This window comes from Gopherus evgoodei, chromosome 6 (genome assembly GCF_007399415.2).
Source record: "Gopherus evgoodei ecotype Sinaloan lineage chromosome 6, rGopEvg1_v1.p, whole genome shotgun sequence".
Classification (NCBI taxonomy): Eukaryota; Metazoa; Chordata; order Testudines; family Testudinidae; genus Gopherus; species Gopherus evgoodei.
The window spans coordinates 118,208,842-118,235,199 of NC_044327.1; the positions used below are offsets into that span (position 1 = coordinate 118,208,842).

General features: G+C 41.7%; 1 protein-coding gene across 1 annotated transcript in view; it reads left to right on the forward strand.

Moving 5' to 3' along the window:
* The window catches only part of MBD2 (methyl-CpG binding domain protein 2), a 62,805-nt gene extending 37,182 nt beyond the window's left edge, over positions 1-25,623 (forward strand). The window contains exons 4-7 of the mRNA XM_030566083.1: positions 6,830-6,920; positions 7,795-7,972; positions 14,975-15,116; positions 25,139-25,623. Coding sequence (XP_030421943.1) covers positions 6,830-6,920; positions 7,795-7,972; positions 14,975-15,104 — 399 coding nt within the window. The 3' untranslated portion in view covers positions 15,105-15,116; positions 25,139-25,623. The remainder of the gene's footprint in view (positions 1-6,829; positions 6,921-7,794; positions 7,973-14,974; positions 15,117-25,138) is intronic.
* Positions 25,624-26,358: the final 735 nt, after the last annotated feature.

The following is a 26,358-nucleotide window of genomic DNA, read 5'->3' on the forward strand; positions in this document are numbered from 1 at the left end:
GGTACCTAAGGATTATATTGTAACAATTTTCCAAAGCCATTTTCTGTTAAGATTTTTTTAAACAACTCTCAAAAACTGATAATATATACTAACAGAGCACAAGTACCCCTAAGAGCTTACTGTAAATGCGTGAGTTGCACATTCTGTTTTTCCCTTGGATTGTCGGATAGTTACTTCTAAGAAGTTGGCGAAAGAAGAGCCTCCCTGCCTCTTCTATGCAGAGTTACTGTTTCCATCTTAACCTCTTGTGGAGACTCTAAATCATGTATTGAACTTCTTGATTTAATACAGTATTGAACAACTTCACAGATTTTGTGATACCTGGTAAAATATGTCTTATTAATCACAGAATACATACATGCATAAAATTTGAGTTGGTTGTAAGGGTGTCATTTTCATGACATTTCCTTGTGCAGTTTTATTTCGTAGGTGCCGGTCTCCTCAACCCCCTTTTTAACAGATGGGGAACTGAGGAACAGGGAGACTAAATGATTTGCCCAAGGTCACATGGGAACTCTGTGGCAGAGCAGGGAATTGAACCTGGCTCTTCTGTGTCCCAGGCCAGTGCCTAACCAATTGGTCCCTCTTTCTTCTCTATTAAACTGTATAGTAACGGGGGGAGGAATCTAAATTTCTAACAACTAATGCAAGGAATATCAGGAAGAGACATCACGTCTGTAGCTATCACCATAAAAGAAGGATTAAAATGTAGCTTTTCAGTAATTAAGCTGTAAAGTGTCTTATGCTTTACATTATAATAAGTAAGATTGCCCTGTCCTCTTAGGGCCCAATCCTGCACAATATAACTCCTGTAGGCAGTCCTGTTGACTTCCATGCACATACTTCCAATGCTAAGGGTTTGCAAGATTTGAGGGTATGTCTATATTGTAGTTAAAAACCCATGATGGGCCCATGCCAGCAGAGTCAAGCTTGCTGGGCTCAGGCTTGTAGGCTGTTTAATTGTGGTGTAGATGTTCAGGCTTGGGCTGGAGGTTGGGTTCTAGGACCCTGTGAGGTGGGAGGGTCCTAGAGCCCAGGCTCCAGCCAGAACCCACGCATCTACGCCACATTTAAACAGCTTCTTAGCCTGAGCCCTGCAAGCCTGAGCCAGCTGATAGTGTCCAACTGCAGTGTAGACATACCCTCAGACAGTTAGTCTTTGTGTTCTGGAGTACTTGTTCTAATCGGATGGGCAATCTCTTATTAGCAAAGTGATTCCAATGCTTAGATACCTTTTTAAAAGTAACAATATGAGGAATGACATGGAAAAGGCTAGTGCACTCATGGTAATCTTTTTAGTAATTTTGGGGCAGCTGTGTAAAACAGGCTGTTTCCATTTATTGCACTAAGGAAAACTGGCAGCTCATAGCTGTATTGTATTCAGTGGTTACAGTAATAGGGAGCCTAATCTATCAGAGAATCTGCACCAGGATTTAGACATTCCAACACTGAGCATTACAGCACCTAACTGTTAGGTGCCTAGAAAATCACAGTAACAACACTATGTGACAGAGTTCCTCCTCTGCCTTGGTGGGTCCTGCACTTATTGGCAGATTTGCTCACCTCAGTGATCTTCCCCACGGTCTGGGTCAACTTCTCCTGTGTCTGATCAGGAGTTTGGAGGTTTGAGGGAACCCTGACCCACCCTTTACTCCTGCTTCCAGCCCAGGGCCCTGTGGATTGCAGCTGTCTATAGTGCCTCCAGCTGCATGACAGTTACAACTCCCTGGGCTACTTCCCCATAGCCTCCTCCAAACACCTTCTTTATCCTCACCACAGGACCTTCCTCCTGGTGTCTGATAACACTTGTACTCCTTAGTCCTCCAGCAGCACAGCCTCTCACTCTCAGCTCCTTGCGCCTCTTGCTCCTCTCTCACGCTTCCTCTTCTCTGGCTCCCTCCCTCCCCCTGACTGGAGTGAGCTCCTTTTTAAACCCAAGTGCCCCGATTAACCTGCCTTGATTGGTTGCAGGTGTTCTAATCAGCTTATCTGCCTTAATTGGTTCTTGCAGGTTCCTGATTACTCTAGTGCAGTCCCTGCTCTGGTCACTCAGGGAACAGAAAACTATTCATCCAGTGACCAGTATGTTTGCCCTCTGCCAGACTCCTGTGCCTCACTGGTTTGGGGCTGTCACAACTGTTATCCATAAAGCAGAACAGGGCACCTGTCTTCCTATACGTAGAACAGGAAGAGATAGATGCCTTAGATGCTATCCACAAGAGGAAGCACACTAATCACAGAGCTGCCTAAGCTAGCCAAAGGGAGATGCTGACTAGAGGCTGTTTACTAAGCCCCACCTCTCTCTCAGAGAGAGGCTCACAAGTCTGTGCTGCAGGGAGGTGCCTATCTCTGCTTAGCAATCCACAAACAAGAACCAGCCATCAGCAGTCCAGCATCTTAGATACCTAACTCATTCCTGCAGGAAGTGCTTTATTGTGCCTGCCTGACTCCACACAAAACAGGGAGCTGGTTTGTGTGGCCACCATACACTTTAAGCCCAGTGCTTAGAACGCTCACCTGGAATGTGAGAGAGCAAGGTTCAGTTCTCCCCTCTCTGCCAGAGGGAGAGAGAGATTTGAATAGGGGTCTCCCACCTCTCAGGAGAGTGCTCTAATTGCTGATAGTCTGATGTACCTCCCTAATCTCTCCTGTTGAAGCTCTTCCTCTATAGATAAATAATGAAAGAGTGATTGGAGCAGAGGGATTGTTTTCACGGTCTCGCTTTCTTGGTCTGTTCTACTATGAATAAATACTCAGTCATTGGGCCAGAGAGAGACATGATCCACATTTTTTTCTTGGAAAAGTGAAAATATTGGGGAGGCAAAGTTATTTTATGATTTGCCAAACAAAAGGCTTCACTTGAAAAAATCAAAATAATCTAATTGTGTAAGTGCAAAGGATCACCAATGGAAACCTGGCAAGGAAATAAAGTTCTACCCACCCTTGCAACTGTGGCTTCACATTTCCTCATTACTTCTCCCACCAGAGAAGAAAGGTAGCTTAGAGCTGACAAGTCAGGAGATAGTGGGCTGACTTTCTGGCTCTGTCACAGATTCCTGTGTCACTCTGGGCAAGTCACATAATCTCTTTCCTTCAGTTCCCCCTCTATAAAAGAATACTTCCTTATTTCACTGGAGTGCTGAGAGAATGGCCAAAGAATGTATTCCACACTAACAGGATGAGGGACTCTATTCGGAGAAACAGTGACTCTGAAAAAGACTTGAATCGTGGTGGATAATCAGCTGAACATGAGCTCCCAGTGTGAGGCTGTGGCTAGTGTAGAAATAGGGGTATATTGAGTCAGAGTAGGGAGGTTATTTTACCTTTGTATTTGGCACTGGTGCAAGAGCTACTGGAATCTTGTGTCCGGTGTTGATGTTCACAATACAAGAAGGTTGTTGATGAATTGGAGGGGTTCAGAGAAGAGCCACGAGAATGATTAAAATTTTGGTAAACATGCCTTTTAGCAAAAGTTTCATGGAGCTCAGTCTATTTAGTTTGTTAAGAAGAAGGCTGAGAGGTGACTTCATCAGTCTACAACTACCTACATTTGATAACTACCCAAATTTGATAATAGAGGGCTTTTTAATTAGCTAGAAGAGATATAACAAGATCCCATGACTGGAAGTTGAAGCTGGATAAATTCAGACTAGAAATAAGGGGCAAATTTGTGTTGAGGTTTTATAATCATTGGAACAACTCACTAAGGGTTGTGGTGGATTCTCTATCACTGGCAATTTTTCCACTGGATATTTTTCAAAAAGACATGATTTTAGTTCAATGCACAGCTATTGGTCCTGAAGCAGAAAATACTTCATGGAAGTCCGATGGCCTGTGTTATGCAGGAAGTCAGACTAGAATGATTTATCTATTTTAAGTATTTATATAGTCCCTATCACCATAGTATCTGAGCACCTGACAGTTCTTAAAGTATTTATCCTCATAACATCCCTGTGAGGTAGGGAAGAACTATTAATCTCCCTGGGCACTGGGCTTCCTACTCCAAGTTCTTTGCATATCCCTGCTCTCCAGATATCCATCCTGGAGCACCCATGTTTCTCCCAGTGCCTCCCCTGTATCTCCTATTACCTAACCTTTCTCCCTGGCACCTCATGTCTATGTGCGGAATAGAGAGAGTGATTTGGGGAAGCAAGCTGGTGGCATCAGAGAACAATAGTTTCTGAAAGGAAAATCTACTCAGCAAAGAAAGCCCATCACACCAAGTCTTAGAGCCCCTGGTCAGTTGACTCGGGCTCACACAGCTTGTGCTGCAGGACTAAAAATATCGGGGTAGACATTCCTACTCCAACCCTCATCAGGTTTCAGAGCCAAGGCTCCAGCCCAAGTCTGAATGTCTACACTGATATTTTGAGCCCTGCGGCCTGAGACCTGGGAGCCCACGTAAATTGACCCAAGCTCTGAGACTCAGCACTTTAGGTTTTTCTTTGCAGTATAGACATACCCTGTGGTGTAATCTCTGTGGGTGGAGATGGAAGTTCTTTGGTCTTGAGTGTTTAGCTAGAGTAACAGGGCACAGTTTTTGAAAGGGAGTATTTTTGAAACTTTCCTTTGCAGAAATTAGTAGTTATTTTACTAAAATAACTCATTTGTCCTCCGAAGAGTTGTGCCAAACTGAGACTAAAATCAATGATTAAACTGAATTAGAAGGATTTAAATTCTTTTTCACTGCTTATGCATTTCTCAATGTACTCTTAGTTATAGAGTTGTTACTTACACTTGCATAGTAACTAAAACATGGATTTCTTCAGTGTTCTAGAATTTTAAAGGCATTGTCACTTTATCCAAAGAGTGATATTGGTTCTTACAGGAAATCTATTACACTTCTTTGGAATACAATGTTTTAAAGGTACAAAGAGTGGCAAATAATACAAATGAGACTCAGGATGCTAAGTGTATACAGTTAAAAAAAATAAGATGCAGGGGAAATAGTATGTGTCTTCAACTACCATCAAGGTACATTAACAATATAACTTAAGGGAGGGAGATATAACTTAAGGGGGGAATCTATTTCAGAAAAGAGTAGGACAGGAAACCCCTGGTCTGAAAATGAGGAAAGGAAAGCTTCAGCTAGAAATAAGAGTTCAGAAATTGGGTGAGAGTTCACAGGAAGAATTTTAGGATTCAGATTAAGTATTCCTAGTTGTATGAGCAAATGAGGAGTGACAGATATCTAAGGAAATTCTTGAGTCACAGCGATGTCCAAGAACAGGTTAGAACAATCTGTCAGTGGAACTATTATAGTCAAGTAGTCCTACAATCAACACAAGTGTGGGGTCAAACTGGATGATCCAAAGGTCTTATACAGTTAAGATCCAATTTGTAAAACAATCATGAATATTTTGTTGTCCAGTTAAGAGAGCAGTGGTGTTGGGTGACTATCTGTAGAAAATTAATCTCTTTTTACCTCCAGCATTCAAAGTAGGTAAATTATCATTCGCCCACTGGTCCAGATGTCATGATGGAAGAAGCACAAGAATTCCCACAGCAATTTGCTTGTCACATTTTCCTGTTAGTGCTTAAAAACAGTTGACATTATCATTAACCTTTTCCTCCCCATGGATAGTGCCCTCTATCCCTGAGAAAATGGTTTCTCTTTAATGATTCTTGTTCAGAAGTTTATTGCATTTCAGTATGAACTTGAGTGTTTTTTTTTAATGAAGGAAGCCTGAATATATTGAGTACACTCATTAATTCCAAAGTTAGGTGGTGAGTGAAGGAGGGGGAAAATCAAATGTTATAGCCGCTAATCCCTTACTGTGTGTGCTCTATATCGGAGATCCCAACTAAGTGATACATTACTAACTTGCCAAGAATGAAGGCAATGCCTAATTTTATTTCAAATGGAACTTATTTCTACCTGCTTTCAGTGTTCAGAGGTGATAGCTGTGGAGACTAAATGTCCAATTGTGCAGAGTGTCGGCTACTCATACATGCATGAGCTAAGAAGACCACAATGAGTGGACATGTTGCCTCTAGCCAATTTTGGGAGAATTTTTAGGTTTTTTTTTAATGAACTTCACTAATATGGCTGGTTTGGTATTGTATAAAGAATTCGGAAGTACTGGCAGGAGGAGCCTAAGAGTATGTATATGCTGGGTTTTAAAAACTCACAGCAGCGAGACTAAAAGCCTGGGCCTACAGTCTTGGGCTTGTACTACGGTGCTAAAAATAGCAGTGTAGACTTTACTGAAGCTTAAGCAGGGGGTGGGCTTCAGAACCCAAGCTCCAGCCTAAGCCTCAACATCCATCCTGCTGTTTTTAGTGCGAGCTCTATGAGCCTGAGTCTCTAGACCTGGGCTCTGAGACTTGGTACCACAGATTTTAAAACGCAATGTAGATGTATCGTAAAAGGCATAACACTGGTAGGTAGAAGTAGAAAGAAGGAATCTGTACCCTTCTGTAGGAGTATCTCAGGCCACTAATCCATTTTTTTTGCCTGACAAACAGGTGGCAGAGGTAGAGAAAGTGGACTTATTTTGAGTTATATTTCAGATAACTTTTTTAATTAGAAAATACTAAGGGTTTGATCCCACTCCCATGAAAGTCAGTGACAAACCTCCTATCAGTGGAAGAATAATCGTACCCCAGTCTTTATGCAGTAAGTTGTGTGGATATTAAAAATGATATTACTCCTTTTTATTTAATAGAGTGCTGTTGTAGGCCACCAGTTATCACTTTCCTTGTTTAAGTGTCCTATGTGTTTTTATTGTGAATAAACTCTATGCTAATATAAGCATGATTCTGTTTGTGCTATGCTTCCAAGTATATTTTTCTTGGCTAACAAGCAATCTCACTTTCCATCTTTCAGCTTTTCTGGGAGAAGAGGCTACAAGGCCTAAGTGCATCTGATGTAAGTGAACAAATTATAAAATCCATGGAGCTACCTAAAGGTCTTCAAGGTACTGTATGCCTTTAGTAACTACGGTATGCCTAGTAAGCAGAATGTATAAAAAAATGATCATGTTATCTTTTCAGATATTCTTAAGCTGTTACAGTATGTATCTCCGACTTTGATTTACTTTAGTAGCCCTCAGATCTTGACATGTGCTTGCTGGCAGAAACACCTGTCTCCTCAAAAGGGTTTTCTCTTTTATCGAGTTACTAACTTAACTAATATAAAGAATATTTCAGAGTTGTACTCTTTTCTTGGCACAAGTGCAACTGATGTGAAATTTAGTTAAGTTATAGGTTACAGTTAGTCACTGTTTATTCTACCACATTGGAGACATCTGTAGGAATTTGAAAGAGTTGTGAAAGACTTCACTACTACTTGCCAGGATTGTCTTCGTTCCTTGTGGCACTGAAGTAAAGAGAATTGAGATACCAGTATAGATTAATGTTAAAAGCTACAAAGAGAAATTGTATTTCAAGACCAAATGTTACATTAATAAGTGTACTTGAAGACAAAATAATTGCTGAAGAAGGAACCCATGTTATTAAATTGGTTGACCTTCTTTGAGGAAACTGTAGCCAATTTGTAAGTTAGCACTTTACAAATAGCAAATATAGTAGATATATCAGTTTTTTTACTGTAAGTTAAAATTACATTAACATGATTTCAAAGTCATTTGTTAAAATGTCATTTGTATTTCATAGTCAGTATTGCCATTAAATTTGTGGTCTTAAAGTGTATGCTCATACATCTGGATGACATATTATACATAGTTGTCTTGCAAACAGGAGAAATGTATGACTTTAAATGGCAAACTGCCATGTGTACCTTGTATAGCCATCTGGTTAAATAAATTAATTGTGTTGTAATTTACATTTTAGGAGTTGGCCCAGGCAACAATGATGAGACCCTCTTATCTGCTGTTGCCAGTGCTTTGCACACCAGTTCTGCACCTATCACAGGGCAACTCTCTGCTGCAGTGGAAAAGAACCCAGCAGTGTGGCTCAATACATCTCAGCCCCTTTGCAAAGCATTCATTGTTACGGATGAGGACATTAGGTAAGGGAATTGAGACACGAAATTTTCAGTAAAATGTAAATTTTTGTATACTGAGCTTGCTGTTCATATCTAATGAAAAAACAGAGCATATTCCAAAACATTAAACAGAATCTTGTATTTCCCCATTTGAACCTGTTAAGTGTGTCTGTTAAACTACAGAATAAACTGGTTGTTTCCTAAATATATTTGCATTCAACAGAATCAAGAAAAACGCTCTTATGGCTAGAGTGCTAGCCTGAGCCGTGGCAGACTTGGGTTCAAATCCCTGCTCTGCCGCAGACTTCCTCTGTGACCTTGGACAAGTCATTTTGTTATGCTGTGACTCAGTTCCCCATCTGTTAAGTGAGGATAATAGCACTTCCCTACCTGAAAACAATGAGGCATTCAGATACCATGGAAATGGGGGTCCCAAATAAGTACCTTGGATAGATTTTCATTGATAAATTTGTTTGTAAAACATGAATACCCATTTTTCTATATGGTTTTTGAGCCACTGAGGGTCTGAGCTCTATTTTAGCCACCATTTAGCTTTTTGCAATATATAAACTAGGCAGGACTGGAAAAGCTGGAGTCTGGGTCCTTTTGCTGGCAGCTCTTCACCTTGTAGCCTTGCACTCCAGTTTTTCTAATTGACAGAGCTGGGAATCAAATCCAAGAGTTTTGGCTCCCAGTTTTGTGCTCTAACCACTGTAAGCATTTCAGCTTCTGGAATGCTGAACATTTCTTCCATCAGTTAAGAAGTCTTCTGAATAGTGTTGAGTAGGGTAGTATAAAACTAAATTTTATTTATTTTTTTTTTTTTAGGAATGATTCATTCATGATTAATTATTCTATTCACTGTCATGCTTTTAATTTCCAAAACAGAGAACAAATATTACGTTCGTATAATCTGAATGTGATGTCACTGCCTTTGTTCTATAGCAGGAATCGGCAACCTTTGGCACGCGGCCTGCCAGGGAAATCCGTTGCCGGGCTGGGATGGTTTGTTTACCTGCAGTGTCTGCAGGTTTGGCCGATCATAGCTCCCACTGGCCGCAGTTCGCTGTGCTAAGCCAATGGGGGCTGTGGGAAGTGGCGTGAGCTGAGGGGTGTGCTGAGTTAGAGAGACTGAATGACATGCTGAAGTCCTCCCTAGGAGCTGGTTTCAAAGCCAGCATGGGGAACTGGAGTTCCTGACTTCCAGTCCAGGGTCCAGAGCTGTAGCCCATGATGTTTGTTGGGTTTTTTTTGTTTTTTGCTTTTTTACCCTTTAAGGAATATCATCTTAAAAAATAAGACTTCTGTCTGAAAATATTTTACCTGTTTTGTTATAGTATGATTTTAGGTATTAATTGTAACAGTAAAACCGAAGGACTGGGAGAAGAATTTTTTCTGTTTACTTGTCACATTTGACAGCATTTTATTCATAGTATGGCAGCTTTTCCTGTGCTGTCAGTGTGTGAGGTGTTTTTTTTTTAACTTAACATAGGAGAAGATACACTTCTTAGAACAAAATTATAAAATCACAACAATTAGCCATGAGGATTCAGGGGCAGTGGCCAGTGTAGGATTATTTTAACTTTAAACTTTGTTTTTCATTTCTGACAGTAATAAACTTCACACAGAGACCATGTAAGAAACTAAAACAGTGTAAAAGGTTGCATCCTATTATACTCTCTCTGTTATAACACTGCAAAAAAGGTAATAATTCTAAAAAACATAAATTGCATTGAAAACTTAAGGGATTGAGAGAAAAAGCTTTGCTCACACCTGATCAGAGGCAAGTAATGGCAATGAATTTTGCAAACAGAGCATAACAGCTACCTCCACAGAGTAAAATGATTGCCAATTTGAGCCTTGGGTAACTCTTTATTAGGATAATTACCACCATTACCAATTTATTAGAGGCTACTTACTTATTACTTACTTATTAAAGCCTACAAAAATTGTAAACACTTGTGTAGAGGAATATCCATCCTTATTGTATGTTAGGATGAAGAATATACTGTTTTGTGTATTTGGGATGGAGTGAGGGTTGTAAAACTGGTCTCAAATGAAAAGGCACTAGTTTTGTGAGACATCTTTTGTGCTTCTGCTATAACAGCAGCTAACTGCTATTTCTAGAGCTGTGTACGTTTTTGCTGACAGAGCAGATACAGCAGTGCTGGTACATAAGCAAGAAAGTAAATCAAATGGAGCTGTATTGGCCTTCGCAGTGTGGAAAAAGTGAGGGGGGAAATCGTAGAGGAAGTTCAAAGAACACTGTAAAGTGGTCATGTACAGTTATTTGGACCAACATTTGCCTAAAAGAACACTTTATTTTGTCTTCTCCTCTGTATCTATAGCAGGGGTAGGCAACCTATGGCACGAGTGCCAAAGGTGGCACACAAGCTGATTTTCAGTGGCACTCACACTGCCCGGGTCCTGGCCACCCATGCAAGGGGCTCTGCATTTTAATTCAATTTTAAATGAAGCTTCTTAAACATTTTAAAAACCTTATTTACTTTACATACAACAATAGTTAAGTTATACATTAAAGACTTACAGAAAGAGACCTTTTAAAAACGTTAAAATGTATTACTGGCACACGAAACCTTAAATTAGAGTGAATAAATGAAGACTCGGCACACCACTCCTGAAAGGTTGCCGACCCCTGATCTATAGAATAAAGTGTATAAATGTAAAAATCATGCTAGGCCCATTGTATAAAAAGCTAGATAGTTGATGGTTTTGTTTTCTTGTACAATCTATTTAAAGTATGTTCAGAGTTTGAAACTGTTGATCTTGGTTTGCTCTGTTATTTTAGGCATGACATGGTTTCTTGCAGTAGCATATTTGCTACAGTTAAAACTAGTATAACTTAATTGTAATTTGATTTTTGGAAGGTTTGGCTTCTTCATATTCCCCCAGCCATTCACATTCTTACAGTTTATATTCTTCAGTGTAATACTTTCCTACCTCCTCTGCCCACCACAAGCGTATACAAGTAGCAGTGTTGGGTGGTTCTAGTTAAGAAAAATAGCCACCAGAACATATGTTCAATGACCCATGTGTCCTATCTTGCTCCACAAAAGCTCCTAGGGTGAAATTCTTGCACCATTGAAGTCAATGGCAAAACTCCCTTTGACTTCAGTAGAGCCAGTATTTTGCCTCCAACCTGTACTCTAGTTCTTTCTTCTTTTTTTAAAAAAGATGAATTCATTGAAACTGAGAAAGGTATTTATTTAATAACAGGCAACCTTACATTTTATTTGATCCAAAGAGAGAAATGCAGCCATATTCGAAACTCAATCCAAAATCCTTAAATTAAAAACATAAAGTGTTACTTACAAAAGCATTTCAAAGTAGTTATCTAACATTTAGTATTCAGGACTAAACATTTTTCAACTTGACTAGGAAACTTGCAGCAAGAATGTCAAGTAACCTTGAGTCAGGGATTTTACTTTTTCTTCCTGGTGGAAGAGAGGTTTAATTATAAATAATTACAAGCTTATGTGTAATTAATATTTCATATAATCACCAGCAGAGGGCACTTTTGCATTGCTGTTCTGCTTTTCCATCTGTACAAAGTACTGATCTTTAAGAAAAAGCTAACTAACTTTGGTAAGTTGGCAATTTCCATAAAAGTTTTAATAAATTGGTTTTGAATCCTTATGTTGCTGCTGTGTTGCTCACCTGTAAGTGCTTGTTGTGTGTTAAGTCAGCAACTTTATTGTATAATTGATGAACGCAATTCTCATGGCTTTCAAACTATTTGATTAAATCAACAAGCTCAAAGGTATTCAAGCACTTGCAATAGTTTATGCAATGATGTTGTAATTAACAGACCGTAAGTAAATTGGATCAGTGAGGACAGCTTTCAGTTCCATGTGATGTGTAGTCACCATTTAGACCTTGCAAAACAAATAAAATATGTAACACAACTGATCTTGGGTACCAGCTGATAGGTCAGTGACCATGGACAAGCATCTAGACTAACTGCTTCACCATAATCTTCTGCTTGTGACACTCAGGTCACAGCTGAGCTGATGAAGGAATTGCTCCATCATTTTCTGCATTCTGTCTGAAGAATTCCCATAGGTTTTAGTTGTCCAGTTTTTTAAGAGGGATATTTGTGCAAATGAACACCTCTGTTAGTCAAATTAGGGAGCTACATGGTTCTGGGTTTTCAGTGGAATTTTGAAACAAGAAAATCCCAATTTTTTTTTTCTTCCCAAGTAAAGCTTCACTTTGGGTTTCTGCCTTTCTCTTTTGGCAAATGCCTGTCAAGACACTTTCTGGTAGTCATCTACAATAGGTACAGAAGAGTTGACCTGCATCGGCGTATAAAACTCTTGGTTGATACTGCTTCACATGATCTGTGCAGACACCTTTTTAGGCTTTTAGAGACATCCATTTTCTTGTTTGTGTTTCCCACCTAGATTGCATTTCGATCTATTCACAGTACAACTCTCTATGCTACACATGCGTACAGCACTCTATGGTGTATAGGCTGTACAGTTGGCTAAGGTGATTTTTTTTGTATGAAATACATTATATTATATACATTTTCATCTTTAGAGAATATTGAAAAATCACGTTTTTTGAGTATTTTCACAATTTCCATGCACTCTGAAATCATGACTTACACCAGGTCTTACGTATGAGTAATCAGCTCTTAGGCTGGCTATGTCTGTGGGTGCTACAGCAGCACAGTTATGGCCACTGTTGTGCCCTAGTGTAGGTGCTAGCTACAGCAATGGAAGGGATTTTTCCATCACTGTAGGTAACTCACCTTTCCCCGTGGTGGGAGTCTTCTGTCTACTAGCTGTATCTACACCAGGGGATACGTAGGCATAGCTACTGCACTCAGGGATGTGAATTTTTCACACGCTTGAGCATCACAGCTATGCTGATCTAATTTTTATGTGTAGACCAGGCCTGAGTCAAGATGCTGGAGAGAATTATGAAAATTAGGGTAAAAAGACAGTTTTGCCTCTGCTTTTACATCAGCTTTTCTACTGACCTCTGCTGCTTTGTTTTGTTCTGCTTTTACTTCCTGTGGAAGAGAGGGGACGTACTTTGGGGAGTGCTAGGGATTGCCTCTGTTCAGCTGAGCAGCTCCAGTGACATCCTCACAGGTCTCCTGCTTCCATGTTCGCTTGAGGCAAATTTCTTAGTATCTTTGCTGCCACCGCAAATGGAAACAAAGGTACTGGCTCCTCTTATATCCATCTAGCACACATTTCTTATGGTGCAGATTGGCTTCTACCTTTGACAAGCTCTAGTGATTTAGGTATACATTTTTTGTGCAAATCCTTTCCTGCTGAAAAATATGATCTTGTCAAAACTGAAAGTTTTCACAGAAAAACGTCAGTTCTGATGCAAAATTAGTTTTCTTGTGGGGAAACTTCAAAAAGAATTTTTTTGTTTCAGAGAAACACTGGAATTTAAATAGGAAATTTCTTTCATTTTGACTTAAAATGCCATTTTCAATTTGAAAAAACAAAGCAAAACAAAATGACATTTGGATTTTAGTGTGTTTGAAATTAAAATTCTTGTTTTGAATCTGTTCAAAAGTTCCCATGAGAAAATGAAAATTTTTCAGAGAAGACATTTGAACTGGAAAATGTGGGGAGAAAGTAGAGAAAAATACAGTCTTCAGTGGTCAGAACTTCAGTGGCCACACTGCAGCGCTGTTGGGCGGCTTCAAGGGGAGTTCGGGGAACGCGAGAGCAAACCGGGAAAGGAGACCAGCTTCGCCGCGGTTTGCTCTCGCGTTCCCCGAACCACCCTGCAAACCGCAGGGAAGGAGACCTGCTTGCTCGGGGTTCCGGGAACGAGAGAGCAAACCGGGAAAGGAGACCAGCTTCGCCGCGGTTTGCTCTCGCGTTCCCCGAACCACCCTGCAAACCGCAGGGAAGGAGACCTGCTTGCTCGGGGTTCCGGGAACGAGAGAGCAAACCGGGAAAGGAGACCAGCTTCGCCGCGGTTTGCTCTCGCGTTCCCCGAACCACCCTGCAAACCGCAGGGAAGGAGACCTGCTTGCTCAGGGTTCCGGGAACGAGAGAGCAAACCGGGAAAGGAGACCAGCCTCGCCGCGGTTTGCTCTCGCGTTCCCCGAACCACCCTGCAAACCGCAGGGAAGGAGACCTGCTTGCTCGGGGTTCCGGGAACGCGAGAGCAAGCCGGGGAAGGAGACCAGCTTGATTACCAGAGGCTTCCTCCTTCCACGGAGGTCAAGAAAAGCGCTGGTAAGTGTCTACATTGGATTACCAGTGCTGGATCACCAGCACTGGATCCTCTACACCCGAGACAAAACGGGAGTACGGCCAGCGCTGCAAACAGGGAGTTGCAGCGCTGGTGATGCCCTGCAGATGTGTACACCTTCAAAGTTGCAGCGCTGTAACTCCCTCACCAGCGCTGCAACTTTCTGATGTAGACAAGCCCTTAGAACCTAGAGGAATTGTCCCATCAAACTATAACTCTCTAAAGTAGAGTTCATATTTGTGGACTAAAAGTTTGAACTGTCATCTCAGAAAACATGATTTCTGTAGTGCTTTTAACATCTACTTTAGAAACAAATACTTGGAAAGTGCTCTTTTACACTTACTGTGGAAGAATTTATTTATACTGGTAAAACCTCAGAAAAAATAATGTAGTCTAGCAGACCGCTTATAGTTCTTTCCTCTGTTCCATATTGTGATAAAGTAGATTGTGTATTTTTGTGCCACAGCTGATGAGCCCTGAGAACTTATGCAATTATGTTTTTGAGTGGGTAATGGGTCTGTGAGAGCGAAATTGGTGGCTGAATATTTACAGTACACAAAAAAAATAATCCAAAAAATCCTTTTACCTGGTGCTGTGGAAGTCAGTTTTGTAGTAGGATTCATTACTTCAGCTTTAAAGTGTTTCTGTTCAGACTAAATACCCTAGTATAACCCTTTCTTATTAGTGAAGGCTAGGCAAATGTTATTTTCCTATGTGAATATACAAACAGGATTGCTGTTGTTTCAAATATTTGTCGCTCTGTTTTTGAAACAGAAAGCAAGAAGAACGGGTGCACCAGGTGCGTAAAAAACTGGAGGAGGCACTTATGGCAGACATCTTGTCGCGGGCTGCTGATACAACAAAAGATATGGATGTGGAAATGGATAATGGAGATGATGCATAAGAAGAGGATCAGGTAAAGCCAGAACTCCAGGTGGTTTTTCTAGGAGATAGGAAAACTTTGTAGTTATTAGCAGTGTTGATCTTAACAGCTGTTCATCTTCACACTGTCACTGAGTCACTCAGTGGGCACTTACATCTCACTCAAAAGTTGAGCCCTGTTTCATCCCATACAAGTATCAAGGAACATACATTGTCGCTGACAAAATACTAAATTGCTACCTCTGCATGCATACTAAAACACAGAATATTAGAAATATGCTGTCCAGGCTACCAGTGCAACAGAAGAGGAAAACGTGACTCTTTGGCCCAGTCCTGAAAACCCTTACTCATGCAAATAGTCTGTTTGAATAGAAACTGGGTATTGATGCAAAACAGTGGTCAAATTCTGCAACATTAACATCTAAGGCTTCAACTAATTTTTGAACATTGTACAAAAATTAATGATTTCTCCATCTTTTCTGGTGAAAATTGCTGGAGTTCATAATTGCCTCTTCCTTGGATTTCATTTATCCCTAACCATTAACTGATGTACAGAATTTGCACAATTACAAAGGGCTTATATTTCATCCAGTCCTATTTTTTTTCTTTTTAAAAAAATGTATTTAGTGTTTTTTTTTAAATAACTTCCCATGCCACAGGACAAGAGGGTTCTAATTCTTTCATTCAGCAATGGTATATAATGTATAGAATCACAGAAATGTAGGTCAAGAAGGGACCTTGTGAGGTCATCTAGACCATCCCATTGTGCTGAGGCAGGACCAAGTATATCTAAACCCTCCCTGACAGGAGTTTGTCTAACCTGTTCTTAAAAATCTCAGATGACAGAGATTCCATAACCTCTCCTGGTAACCTATTCCAGATCTCCTCATGGTTAGGTTAGATGTTAGGGAAAATTTTCTAAATCTCCCTTGCTGCAGATTAAGCCAATTTCTTCTAGTCCTATATTCAGTAGACATGGAGAATAATTGATCACTGTCTGTTTTATAACAGCTTATACATATTTGAAGACTGTTATCAGGTCCTCCTAGAGGAAGCAATACCTACAAGGAAAAGTAAACCAGTGATATGGCCAACTAAACAGGCATAGTTATAAAATTGAACATAATTAAGACTGATATCATGTTGGTCAGTCGAGACTGTACAGGGAAAGTGGATGTAAATATTAATGGAGGACAATTAAACCACACCGACCAGTTAAAGTACCGTGGTGACTGGTTTATGAAAGACAGCCATTGAATGTTGAGATACAGTCCAGACTGGGCAGTGCTGGAAGGGTGTGGAATAACATCTCAGGTGTTGTTTATGACAAGCATATGCTACTGATAGCCTAATAGTATAAAACAATGATGTGCCCCACAATGCTGTGTGATACAGAACCATGGCAGTAAAGAGTTGGCAGGTTCAACGCCTGCAGGTATTTTGAGATGAGATGTCTCTATGCAATAAAAAGAGTTATACGAAGAGACAGATTTCAAAATGAAAGCCTTAGGAGGGAAATCAGTGTCAGTTATATGGCTGACAAAATCCAGCAAGCACAACTTTGCTGGTTCAGGCACATACAGAGATGAAAGAAGAGGATCTGGTAAGTGGCAGGAGAGGGTGGTAGGAAAGAGGCTGTGAGGAAAGCCAAGGATGCAATGGATGGATTGCATCAAAAATGATGGTAAGCAGGTAGACCTTAGTGCTGCCTCAGACAAGTGAAGATGGCGGATGCTTGTATGAGTACCTAACCCCACATGATGGGATAAAGGGAAAAAGAAGAAATCAGGTCCTCCCTCAGTCAACTTTTTTCAAGACTAAACGTGCCCAGTTTTTTTAGTCATTCCTCATAGCTAGGGCCCTACCAAATTCACGGTCGTGAAAAACACATCACAGTTCTTGAAATCTGGTCTCACCCTGTGAAATCTGGTCTTTTGCGTGCTTTTACCCTATACCATACAGATTTAATGGGGAAGACCGGTATTTCTCAAACTGGGGATCCTGACCCAAAAGGGAGTTGCGGGGGAGGTCGCATGGTTATTTTAGGGGGGTTGTAGAATTGCCACCCGTACTTCTGTGCTGCCTTTAGAGCTGGACGGCCAGAGAGCAGCGGCTGTTGGCCAGGATCCCAGCTCTGAAGGCAGTTGCCACTTTTCAGCTGCCCAGCTCTGAAGGCCAGCAGCAGCAGCGTAGAAGTAAGAGTAGCAGCACTACAACCTCCCCTACAATAAACTTGTGACTCCTCCCACAACTTATTTTTGGACCAGGAGGCCTACAATTACGACACCATGAAATTTCAGCTTTAAATAGTTGAAATCATTAAATTTATGATTTTTTAAATCCTACGACTGTGAAATTGACCAAAATGGACTGTGAATTTGGTAGGGCCCTACTCACAGGTCAGATTTTCCAAACCTTTTATCTCTTTTGTTGCACTCATCAGGACTCTTTCCAGTTTGTCCACATCTTTCTTCAAGTGTGGCACCCAGAACTGGATACAGTACTCTATCTGAGGCCTCACGAGTGCCAAGCAGACGGAACACTTACTTCCCAAGTCGTACATACATCCCAGAGAGCTATTAACCATGTTGGTGACTGCATCACACTGTTGGCTCACGTTCAGTGTTTGATCAGTTATAACTCTGAGATTCTTTGCAATACTTTGCCTAGCCAGTTATTCCCCATTTTATATTTGTGCATTTTTGATTTAGCTAACATTTAACTCTTTGAGGGCAACCACATTGCTCTCCTGAACATTCACAACTTCCACTAAAGCCAATTGGAGTTGAGTGCATATTAAAGGGTCTCAGACTTTAGATTTTTTTTTAAAAAATCCTGAAATAGTAGAAACACGCAACATAATAAAATACTTAAGTAAAAATCATCCTAGTGCAGAAAGATTCTATTCTATGCCCAGTGAACCACTTACTACTGCACAATTGTGAATTTAGTCCTTTGTACTGAGTGAGATTACTGACTTCTAAAATATATAAAGCTCCACTTTTGATTTTTTGGGGCGGGAGGATGAAAAGATGGGCTAGGTGTGAAATTATTTTTGTTCAATCTAAATGAATTACTATGACCATATTTTTCCTCCTTTGCTTAGTTCTACTCAAATCACCTCTTCTAACAAATTTAATAAATATTTTTGTAAGCACTCAGATATTTGTCTGTTGCCTGTGAACTCTTCTTTTCGCCTGCGTTCATTGGAGGCTGTGTAGTTGGGGGGTAGCTCAGAGGCTGTGCACCTTTTCAAGAGCCTTCAGAAGTGTAGCAAGCAGGCAAGATTTAGACCCTCTTTTCAGAGCTATCTTGAGAATTAGCTTTTCCATATCCAATCTAATAGAAATGACACACTATCCCCACAAAACATGTGGCCTAAAAAAAATCTGCAGCTGAACACCTGCAGCTGGCCTGCATCAGCTGACTTGGGCCTTTTAATTGCAGTGTAGACATTTGGTCTCAGGCCAAGCCCGAACATGTACACCACAGGTAAACAGCCCTGTAGCCCAAGCCATGAAATCCTAAGTCAGCTGACACGAGGCAGCCACAGGTGTTTAACTGCAATGTAGACAAACCTATAGTGACTCTATATTCCACTCCATCCTGCTGCTCTCAGCTTGGCAGATACATTCAGTTAGAGCAATCCTGCTAGGCTGTACACTGTATCTGCAGTGTACACCTGCAACCCTCTATGGAAGGAAAGTTATACCTGCTCTACTTAAGAATGGAAACTTTGTTTCTGCTGTTAACTTCTTTCCTCAAAATGGTCCCATCCACCCTAAATGTTCTTCTGTAGAGCATATACCAAAATAGAGCTTCCTTCTCTTTTCCAAAGGAGAAGCATTCCCATTTCTCTCATCCAGAATAGCTTGAATTTATTGCTTTACATGCTAGGTTGTTACTAAGTTGATCTGTACAAGTATTTGCTAAACGCTTTTAGAAATAACTATCCAGAAGGATGACAACTAATTCCCATATTCCTATTGAGCTAGAATTCTGAAAGTTGGTACTCATTCACTATGGGATCTTGAGTACAGGAAGCAATCCAAACTTTGAGATGTGAGCGTTCCTTAAAAAGTAAGCATACAAATAACTTAAAAGAATGTGGCCTTGTGTGAGATGGTCACATTGGATCTGAGCCCTCCAATTTGGAGAAATTTAAAATCAATCAGTTTCATTTCATGGAGTTTAGTCAGAAAAGTTGTTGAAGCATATTAATACACTTGCTGATGTAGACCCTGACAGTCATGCCTGCCCAAAGGAAAGACTGCTGTCAAGTAGTCCAGCATGTAACTTAGGAAGTGATCATATTTATTAAAATCTAAAGTGAACTAGATGGGGTGTGGCATAGGCACTGAGCCACTTCAGTGATCTAGTAAACCATTTGAGGACTAGTGAATGGAGTTGTTCTGGGAGAGGAAATCGTTAACGTTAGAACTATGCTCACATCTGCATGGTAGATCTTGATGCCAACATTCTGCTCTCCTTCATTTACAGCTCTCCCACTCATCAGTGGAGTATGTGTGCATGTTGCCCTAAGCTTGCACAGAGGCGGACAATTATGTACAAACCTTATAAAGCTCGTAGGTTTTAACAGTAACATGTAGTCTTACATGATTTACTTATAATATTTTGAGCAGCTAGCACAATGTTGGTGCTACATAAATATGAATTTGATATGGATTGTGTCAGGGGACACTTATCTGGTTGGTCTGCATAATAGACTAGTGACTGTCCTGCTGCTCTCCAATGCATTGAAATCTTCCTAACTAGCTCAGGGTACAGATATTTGCCATTGAATTTGCAGTCGCTGTCAGTTGTCACTGTTGCTAAGGATACGTCTACACTACGGGATTATTCCGATTTTACATAAACCAGTTTTGTAAAACAGATTGTATAAAGTCGAGTGCACGCGGCCACACTAAGCACATTAATTCGGCAGTGTGCGTCCGTGTACCGAGGCTAGCATCGATTTCTGGAGCGTTGCACTGTGGGTAGCTATCCCATAGCTATCCCATAGGTCCCGCAGTCTCCCCCGCCCCTTGGAATTCTGGGTTGAGATCCCAGTGCCTGATGGGGCAAAAAACATTGTCGCTGGTGGTTCTGGGTACAGCCTCACCCCTCCCTCCGTGAAAGCAGCAGACAACTGTTTCGTGCCTCTTTTCCTGGGTGAACTGTGCAAACGCCATAGCACAGCAAGCATGGACCCTTCTCAGATCAAGACCGCAATCGTGGACGTTGTAAACACCTCACGCATTCTCGTGCAGTCTATGCAGAACCAGGACCTGCAAAACCAGGCGAAGAGGAGGCGGCTACAGCAGCGCGGTGACGAGAGTGATGAGAACATGGACACATAATTCTCTCAAACCGCGGGCCCCTGCGCTTTGGAGATCCTGCTGGTAATGGGGCAGGTTCTAGCCATTGAACGCTGAATTGGGGCCCAGGAAACAAGCACAGACTGGTGGGACCGCATAGTTTTGCAGGTTTGGGACGATTCGCGAAACTTTCGCATGCGTAAGGGCACTTTCATGGAACTTTGTGACTTGCTTTCCCCTGCCCTGAACGCCAGAATACCAAGATGAGAGCAGCCCTCACAGTTGAGAAGCGAGTGGCAATAGCCCTCTGGAAGCTTGCAATGCCAGATAGCTACTGGTCAGTCGGGAATCAATTTGGAGTGGGAAAATCTACTGTGGGGGCTGCTGTGATGCGAGTAGACAAAGCAATCATTAAGCTGTTGCTACAAAAGGGTGTGACTCTGGGAAACGTGCAGGTCATAGTGGATGGCTTTGCTGCAATGGGATTCCCTATCTGTGGTGGGGCGATAGATGGAACCCATATCCCTATCTTGGCACCGAAGCATCAGGGCACCCAGTACATAAACCGCAAGGGGTACTTTTCCATGGTGCTGCAAGCACTGGTGGATCAGAAGGGACGTTTCATGAACATCCACATGGGATGGCCAGGAAGGGTTCATGACGCTCACGTCTTCAGGAACACTACTCTGTTTAAACAGCTGCAGCAAGGGAATTACTTCCCAGACCAGAAAATAACGGTTGGGGATGTTGAAATGCCTGTAGTTATCCTGGGGGACCCAGCCTACCCTTTGGTGCCATGGTTCATGAAGCCATACACAGGCAGTCTGGACAGTAGTCAGGAGTTGTTCAACTACAGGCTGAGCAAGTGCAGAATGGTGGAAGAATGTACATTTGGCCGTTTAAAGGCGCGCTGGCGCACATTACTGACTCGCTCAGACCTCAGCCAAACCAATGTCCCCATTGTTATTGCTGCTTGCTGTGTGCTCCACAATCTCTGTGGGAGTAAGGAGGAGACCTTTATGGCGGGGTGGGAGGCTGAGGCAAATCACACGGCAGCTGATTACGCGCAGCCAGACACCAGGGTGATTAGAAGAGCACACCAGGAAGTGGTGCGCATCAGAGAAGCTTTGAAAACGAGTTTCATCACGGGCCAGGGTATGGTGTGACTGCTGTGTTTGTTTCCCCTTGATGAACCGCCCCCCCATTAACTCTTTCCCTGTAAGCAACCCACCCTCCCCCTTTGATTACAGCTTGCTTAAGCAAATAAATTCACTATCGTTTAAAAATCATGTATTCTTTATTAAGTCATTATAAAAAGAGGGAGAGAACTGGCAAGGTATCCCGGGTGTGGTTTGGGAGGAGGATAGGAGGGAAGGAAAAGGCCACTAAAAAAATTTCAAAGTAATGACAGCCTTTTGGTTGGGCTGTCTACGGGGGTGGAGTGGGCGGGTGCACGGAGCCTCCTCCCATGCATTCTTACACGTCTGGGTGAGGAGGATATGGAACATAGTGACGGGTGAGGGTGGTGACACAGGGGCTGCAGCGGCACTCTGTGACCCTGCTGCTGTTCCTGAAGCCCCACTAGAAGTCGGAGGATGTCAGTTTGATCACGCAGCAGCCCCAGCGTTGCATCCCGCCACCGCTGATCTTCCTGCCTACACCTCTGATCTTCCTGCCACCACCTCTCATCTCGAGTGTCCCTCCTGTCCTCACGTTCACTGGCATCTTTCCTGTAATTTGATACCACGTCCTTCCACTCATTCAGATGAGCTCTTTCATTGCGGGTCACTTCCATGATTTCCGAGAACATTTCGTCTCGCGTCTTTCTTTTCCGCGGCCTTATCTGAGACAGCCTTCGGGATGGAGTAGGGAGGCTTGAAAATTTTGCAGCTACATGAGGGAGGGAAAAAAAGGGAGAGAAGTATTTAAAACAATGCATTTTACAGAATAATGCTTATACTCTTTCACGGTGAACAACACTATTCACCTTACATAGCACATGTGATTTCACTACAAGGTCGCATTTTGCATCTCAATATTGAATGCCTGCGGCTCTGGTGTTAGAGATCTCACAGATGCAGGCCCGGGCAGCAGAATTCAGCTTGCATGCAGCCATGGTAAGCCATTGTCTTTTGGCTTCTGCAGCCTTCATATACACAGTGCCCTCCTTTCCCAAATACCAAGCAAATCCCGTTCAGTGCTGCTTCTTTCTTGTTAACATGTAGCTGCAGAAACCACGCCCACATCCAATTCTCTGGGATGATCGCTTTACCCCTCCCCCCACCGTGTGGCAGGTATCATGGAAGATCACTGCTAAACACCCCTCTTTCCCCCCCCCCCCACCGCGTGGCTGGTAGCAGGGAAGATCCCTGCTAGCCAAACACGAAAAAGCTCAGCGCCATCCCCCCACACACACATACACTCCCCCTGCTTGGCTACCTGCAAGGAAGGATTTCTTTTAAGCAACAGGCAAACACCCCAGTAGGAATGGCCATCTCTGTCCCCTTAATTAAATTCCTGAATTTCAGTTAGGTTACCATGAACGATATCACTCTCCTGAGGATAACACAGCGAGATAAAGAAAGACTGTTGTTTGAATGCCAGCAATCACTGGGACCATACGCAGCTAGGCTTTGTCATGCAATGATTCCAGATTACTTGCTACATGCATGGCGTGGTCAAGTGTCCTACCATGGAGGACGGAATAAGGCTGCCCTGCCCAGAAATCTTCTTCAAAGGCTTTTGGAGTACCTCCAGGAGAGCTTCATGAAGATGTCCCTGGAGGATTTCCGCTCCATCCCCAGACATGTTAACAGACTTTTCCAATAACTGTACTGGCCGCGAATGCATTCCAAGTCCTCAGGGCAAATTAATCATTAAAAAATGCTTGCTTTTAAACCATGTTTTATATTTACAAAGGTACACTCACCAGAGGTCGCTTCCATGGCTTCATTGTCTGGGCTAATGGCTTGGGAGGGCTGAGAGGGTAATTCCGTCTGGATGAGAAAAAGCTCCTGGCTGTTGGTGAGAATGGAGTGCTGTGTGCTCTCTGCAAGCTCGTCCTCCTCTTCCTCCTCATCTTCCCCGTCCTCAGAATCCTCAGCCATGGCTGAGATTACCACCCCCACCTCGGAATCCACGGACAGGGGTGGGGTAGTGGTGGCAGACCCCCCTAGAATTGCATGCAGCTCAGCGTAGAAGCGACATGTTTTCGGACCTTCCGTTTGATTCTTTGGTTTTCTGGTAGGTTTGTCTGAGCTCCTTAACTTTCACACAGCACTGCACTGAGTCCCTGGTGTGGCCTTTCTCCATCATGGCCTTGGAAATTTTTTCAAATGTTTTTTCATTTAGTCTTTTGGAACGGAGTTCTGTTAGCACGGAATCCTCTCCCCATATAGTGATCAGATCCAGTACCTCCCATGTGATCCATGCTGGAGCTCTTTTTCAATTCTCAGGAGACTGCATTGTTACCTGTGCTGATGAGCTCTGTGTGGTCACCTGTGCTGGTGAGCTCTCCACGCTGGCCAAACAAGAAATGAAATTCAAAAGTTTGCGGGGCTTTTCCTGTATACCTGGCCAGTGCATCCGAGTTCAGATTGCTTTCCAGAGCGGTCACATTGGTGCATGTGGGATACCGCCCGGAGGCCAATACCATCGATTTGCGGCCACACTAACCCTAATCCGACATGGCAATACCGATTTCAGCTCTACTGCTCTCGTCAGGGAGGAGTACAGAAACCAGTTTAAAGAGCCCTTTATATCGATACAAAGGGCCTCATTGTGTGGACGGGTGCAGGGTTAAATCGGTTTAAAGCTACTAAAGTGGGTTTAAATGCGTAGTGTAGACCAGGCCTAACTTTCCATGTAATGAGACCTTAAGTATGTATATACTAGAGGATTGACAAATACAAGAACTTTAGCATTTATATATGCAAAACTTCAAAGTTATAGAGTCAAGAAACAGTAGCATGAAATTTTTATTGTCTAACAAATCATTATTTTGAAATGGATATTAATGAGGTTATAATATAGACCTATTGTGTTTTATAGTGATTATCCTTATTTTCATTAGTTAATTCTGCAGAAATTTGACTTATTTGTACTTAATAATAGACCTTTTTGTAGTTCCATTAAAAATGAATTTGTTATATTTACATAGCCAGCATGCTATCTTTCTATTCTGTTTTCTTCTAACAGCCATTTTAACTGCACACTTGAGTAGGATTTGTGAATAAGTGATCAGTTTATGTATATGGCTGGCTGCTTAAAAACTTTAAACTGGAATAAAATGTGTTATTGAGATTAATTTTTATATATTATGTAAAATATATAAAAATTGAAGTTATTTATCAAAAAATGAAAAATTAGGTTAAGGAGCAATATAACTAAATGCCATAGAAATGCAGGTCACATTTAAGAGTATATTCATAAATAGTTTATAAAGAATTAGATGTTATAAACATGTTACATATGTGAATAAAGTTGGATGGTTATAAGTGCATTAGTTTAAGTGGCTATAAGTAACTTATTGACCTGTTGGACTGTAACAGTTGATTAATCATTTATTAAAACATCGCTTATTTATTAGCCTTTTGTCAACTATTTATAAGTGTGCCCTTAATGTGAAATGTGACTGAAACACAGCTAAGTTGGTCTGATTTAAATTGTGATCAACCTATCATTTCTCCAAAGAAATACTTTTACTTTTGATTTATTTATCCCTCTCTCTAACTTACAGGTACTTTAACTGACTTGTCCCAGGAGGAATTTCCTAAAAAAACAGAGGCACTTTCTCCTTCGGTCTTTTATTGTAAGAAGAAATGGACCCATGCACATTTATATAGCTTTCTAATAGCATTAAAACCAATGCCTTTTTAGACTCCTATTTTTGATGTAAATATCTTATTTGAAAAACAAACTTTATTTTGTGTCCTACGACTTAAAATAATCTTTTTTAAAATATCAAACAGTACCCTTAAACTAAAGCTGAGCTTTTGAGACTAGGTTGCAAACCTACTGGAATTATATTGCCTGTACTTAATATTTGTTTTTCCTGTGGTTTATAATAATGATGGATCAGGAGAAAAAGGATGGATCAGGAGAATTAAAGATTATTGTGACTCAATGTATATAAACAGATTTTTATACTGCTGTTGAGTGAAAACACCTGTACATTCTTCCATCATCACTGTAAAGATAAATAAATGATTATATTCAGAGCGACTGGAAATTGTTCTGTTATGGGGTAGAGCAAGCAACGAACTTGTGTCCCTGCTCCCAGTTCCAGTGCTTATTGCCTCCTTGTTCTGTCAGCTGAGATTGGTAAGCTGGGGAAAGGAATACATGTCCAAATGTGCTTTTGTTGCCCAAAGCAGAGCCTGTGGGAAATTTGTCTGAACGTAGCAGCAGCTGCTGGGTTTTCACCTGAAAGGAAATGTAGGTAAAGTACAACAGACTAAACCAGAACTGTTTGAAGGTCAAAATGAATCAATTGCCTCCTCGCTTCCATGGCTTACTTATAGCTGTCTGCTGGCAACTGCCACACACCTGTTGGCCAAGCTGGGAGAGTTCTTTTACTTAGTGTCTCTTTACACTTAAGATAAAGCACATGGGGTCAGCAGTGTCTTACATGAGCAATCCCACTGAGTTTCTGGGGGCCTGGTGGAGACCTAGTTAATCCAAAAGGAGGAAGCCTGGGTCCTGATTGGTGGAACACAAAAGTTCTTAATTGGCCAACTCCCCCTACTTAATCCAGAAGGAGGAAGAAGAAATCATCCAAACCTCTAGGCTCCACCTTGCTTTGGACTGCTCACTCAGCAATACTGGTTCCTCTCTCCTGTCCTGACCTCCTGCTTTCTTGACCCGACCTCATTCCTGGTACCCGACTCTTGGTCCCTGACCTCAGCTTCTTCTTGTTCTGAAACCTGGCTGGCATAGGGATCTGGATCCTTGCTTTAC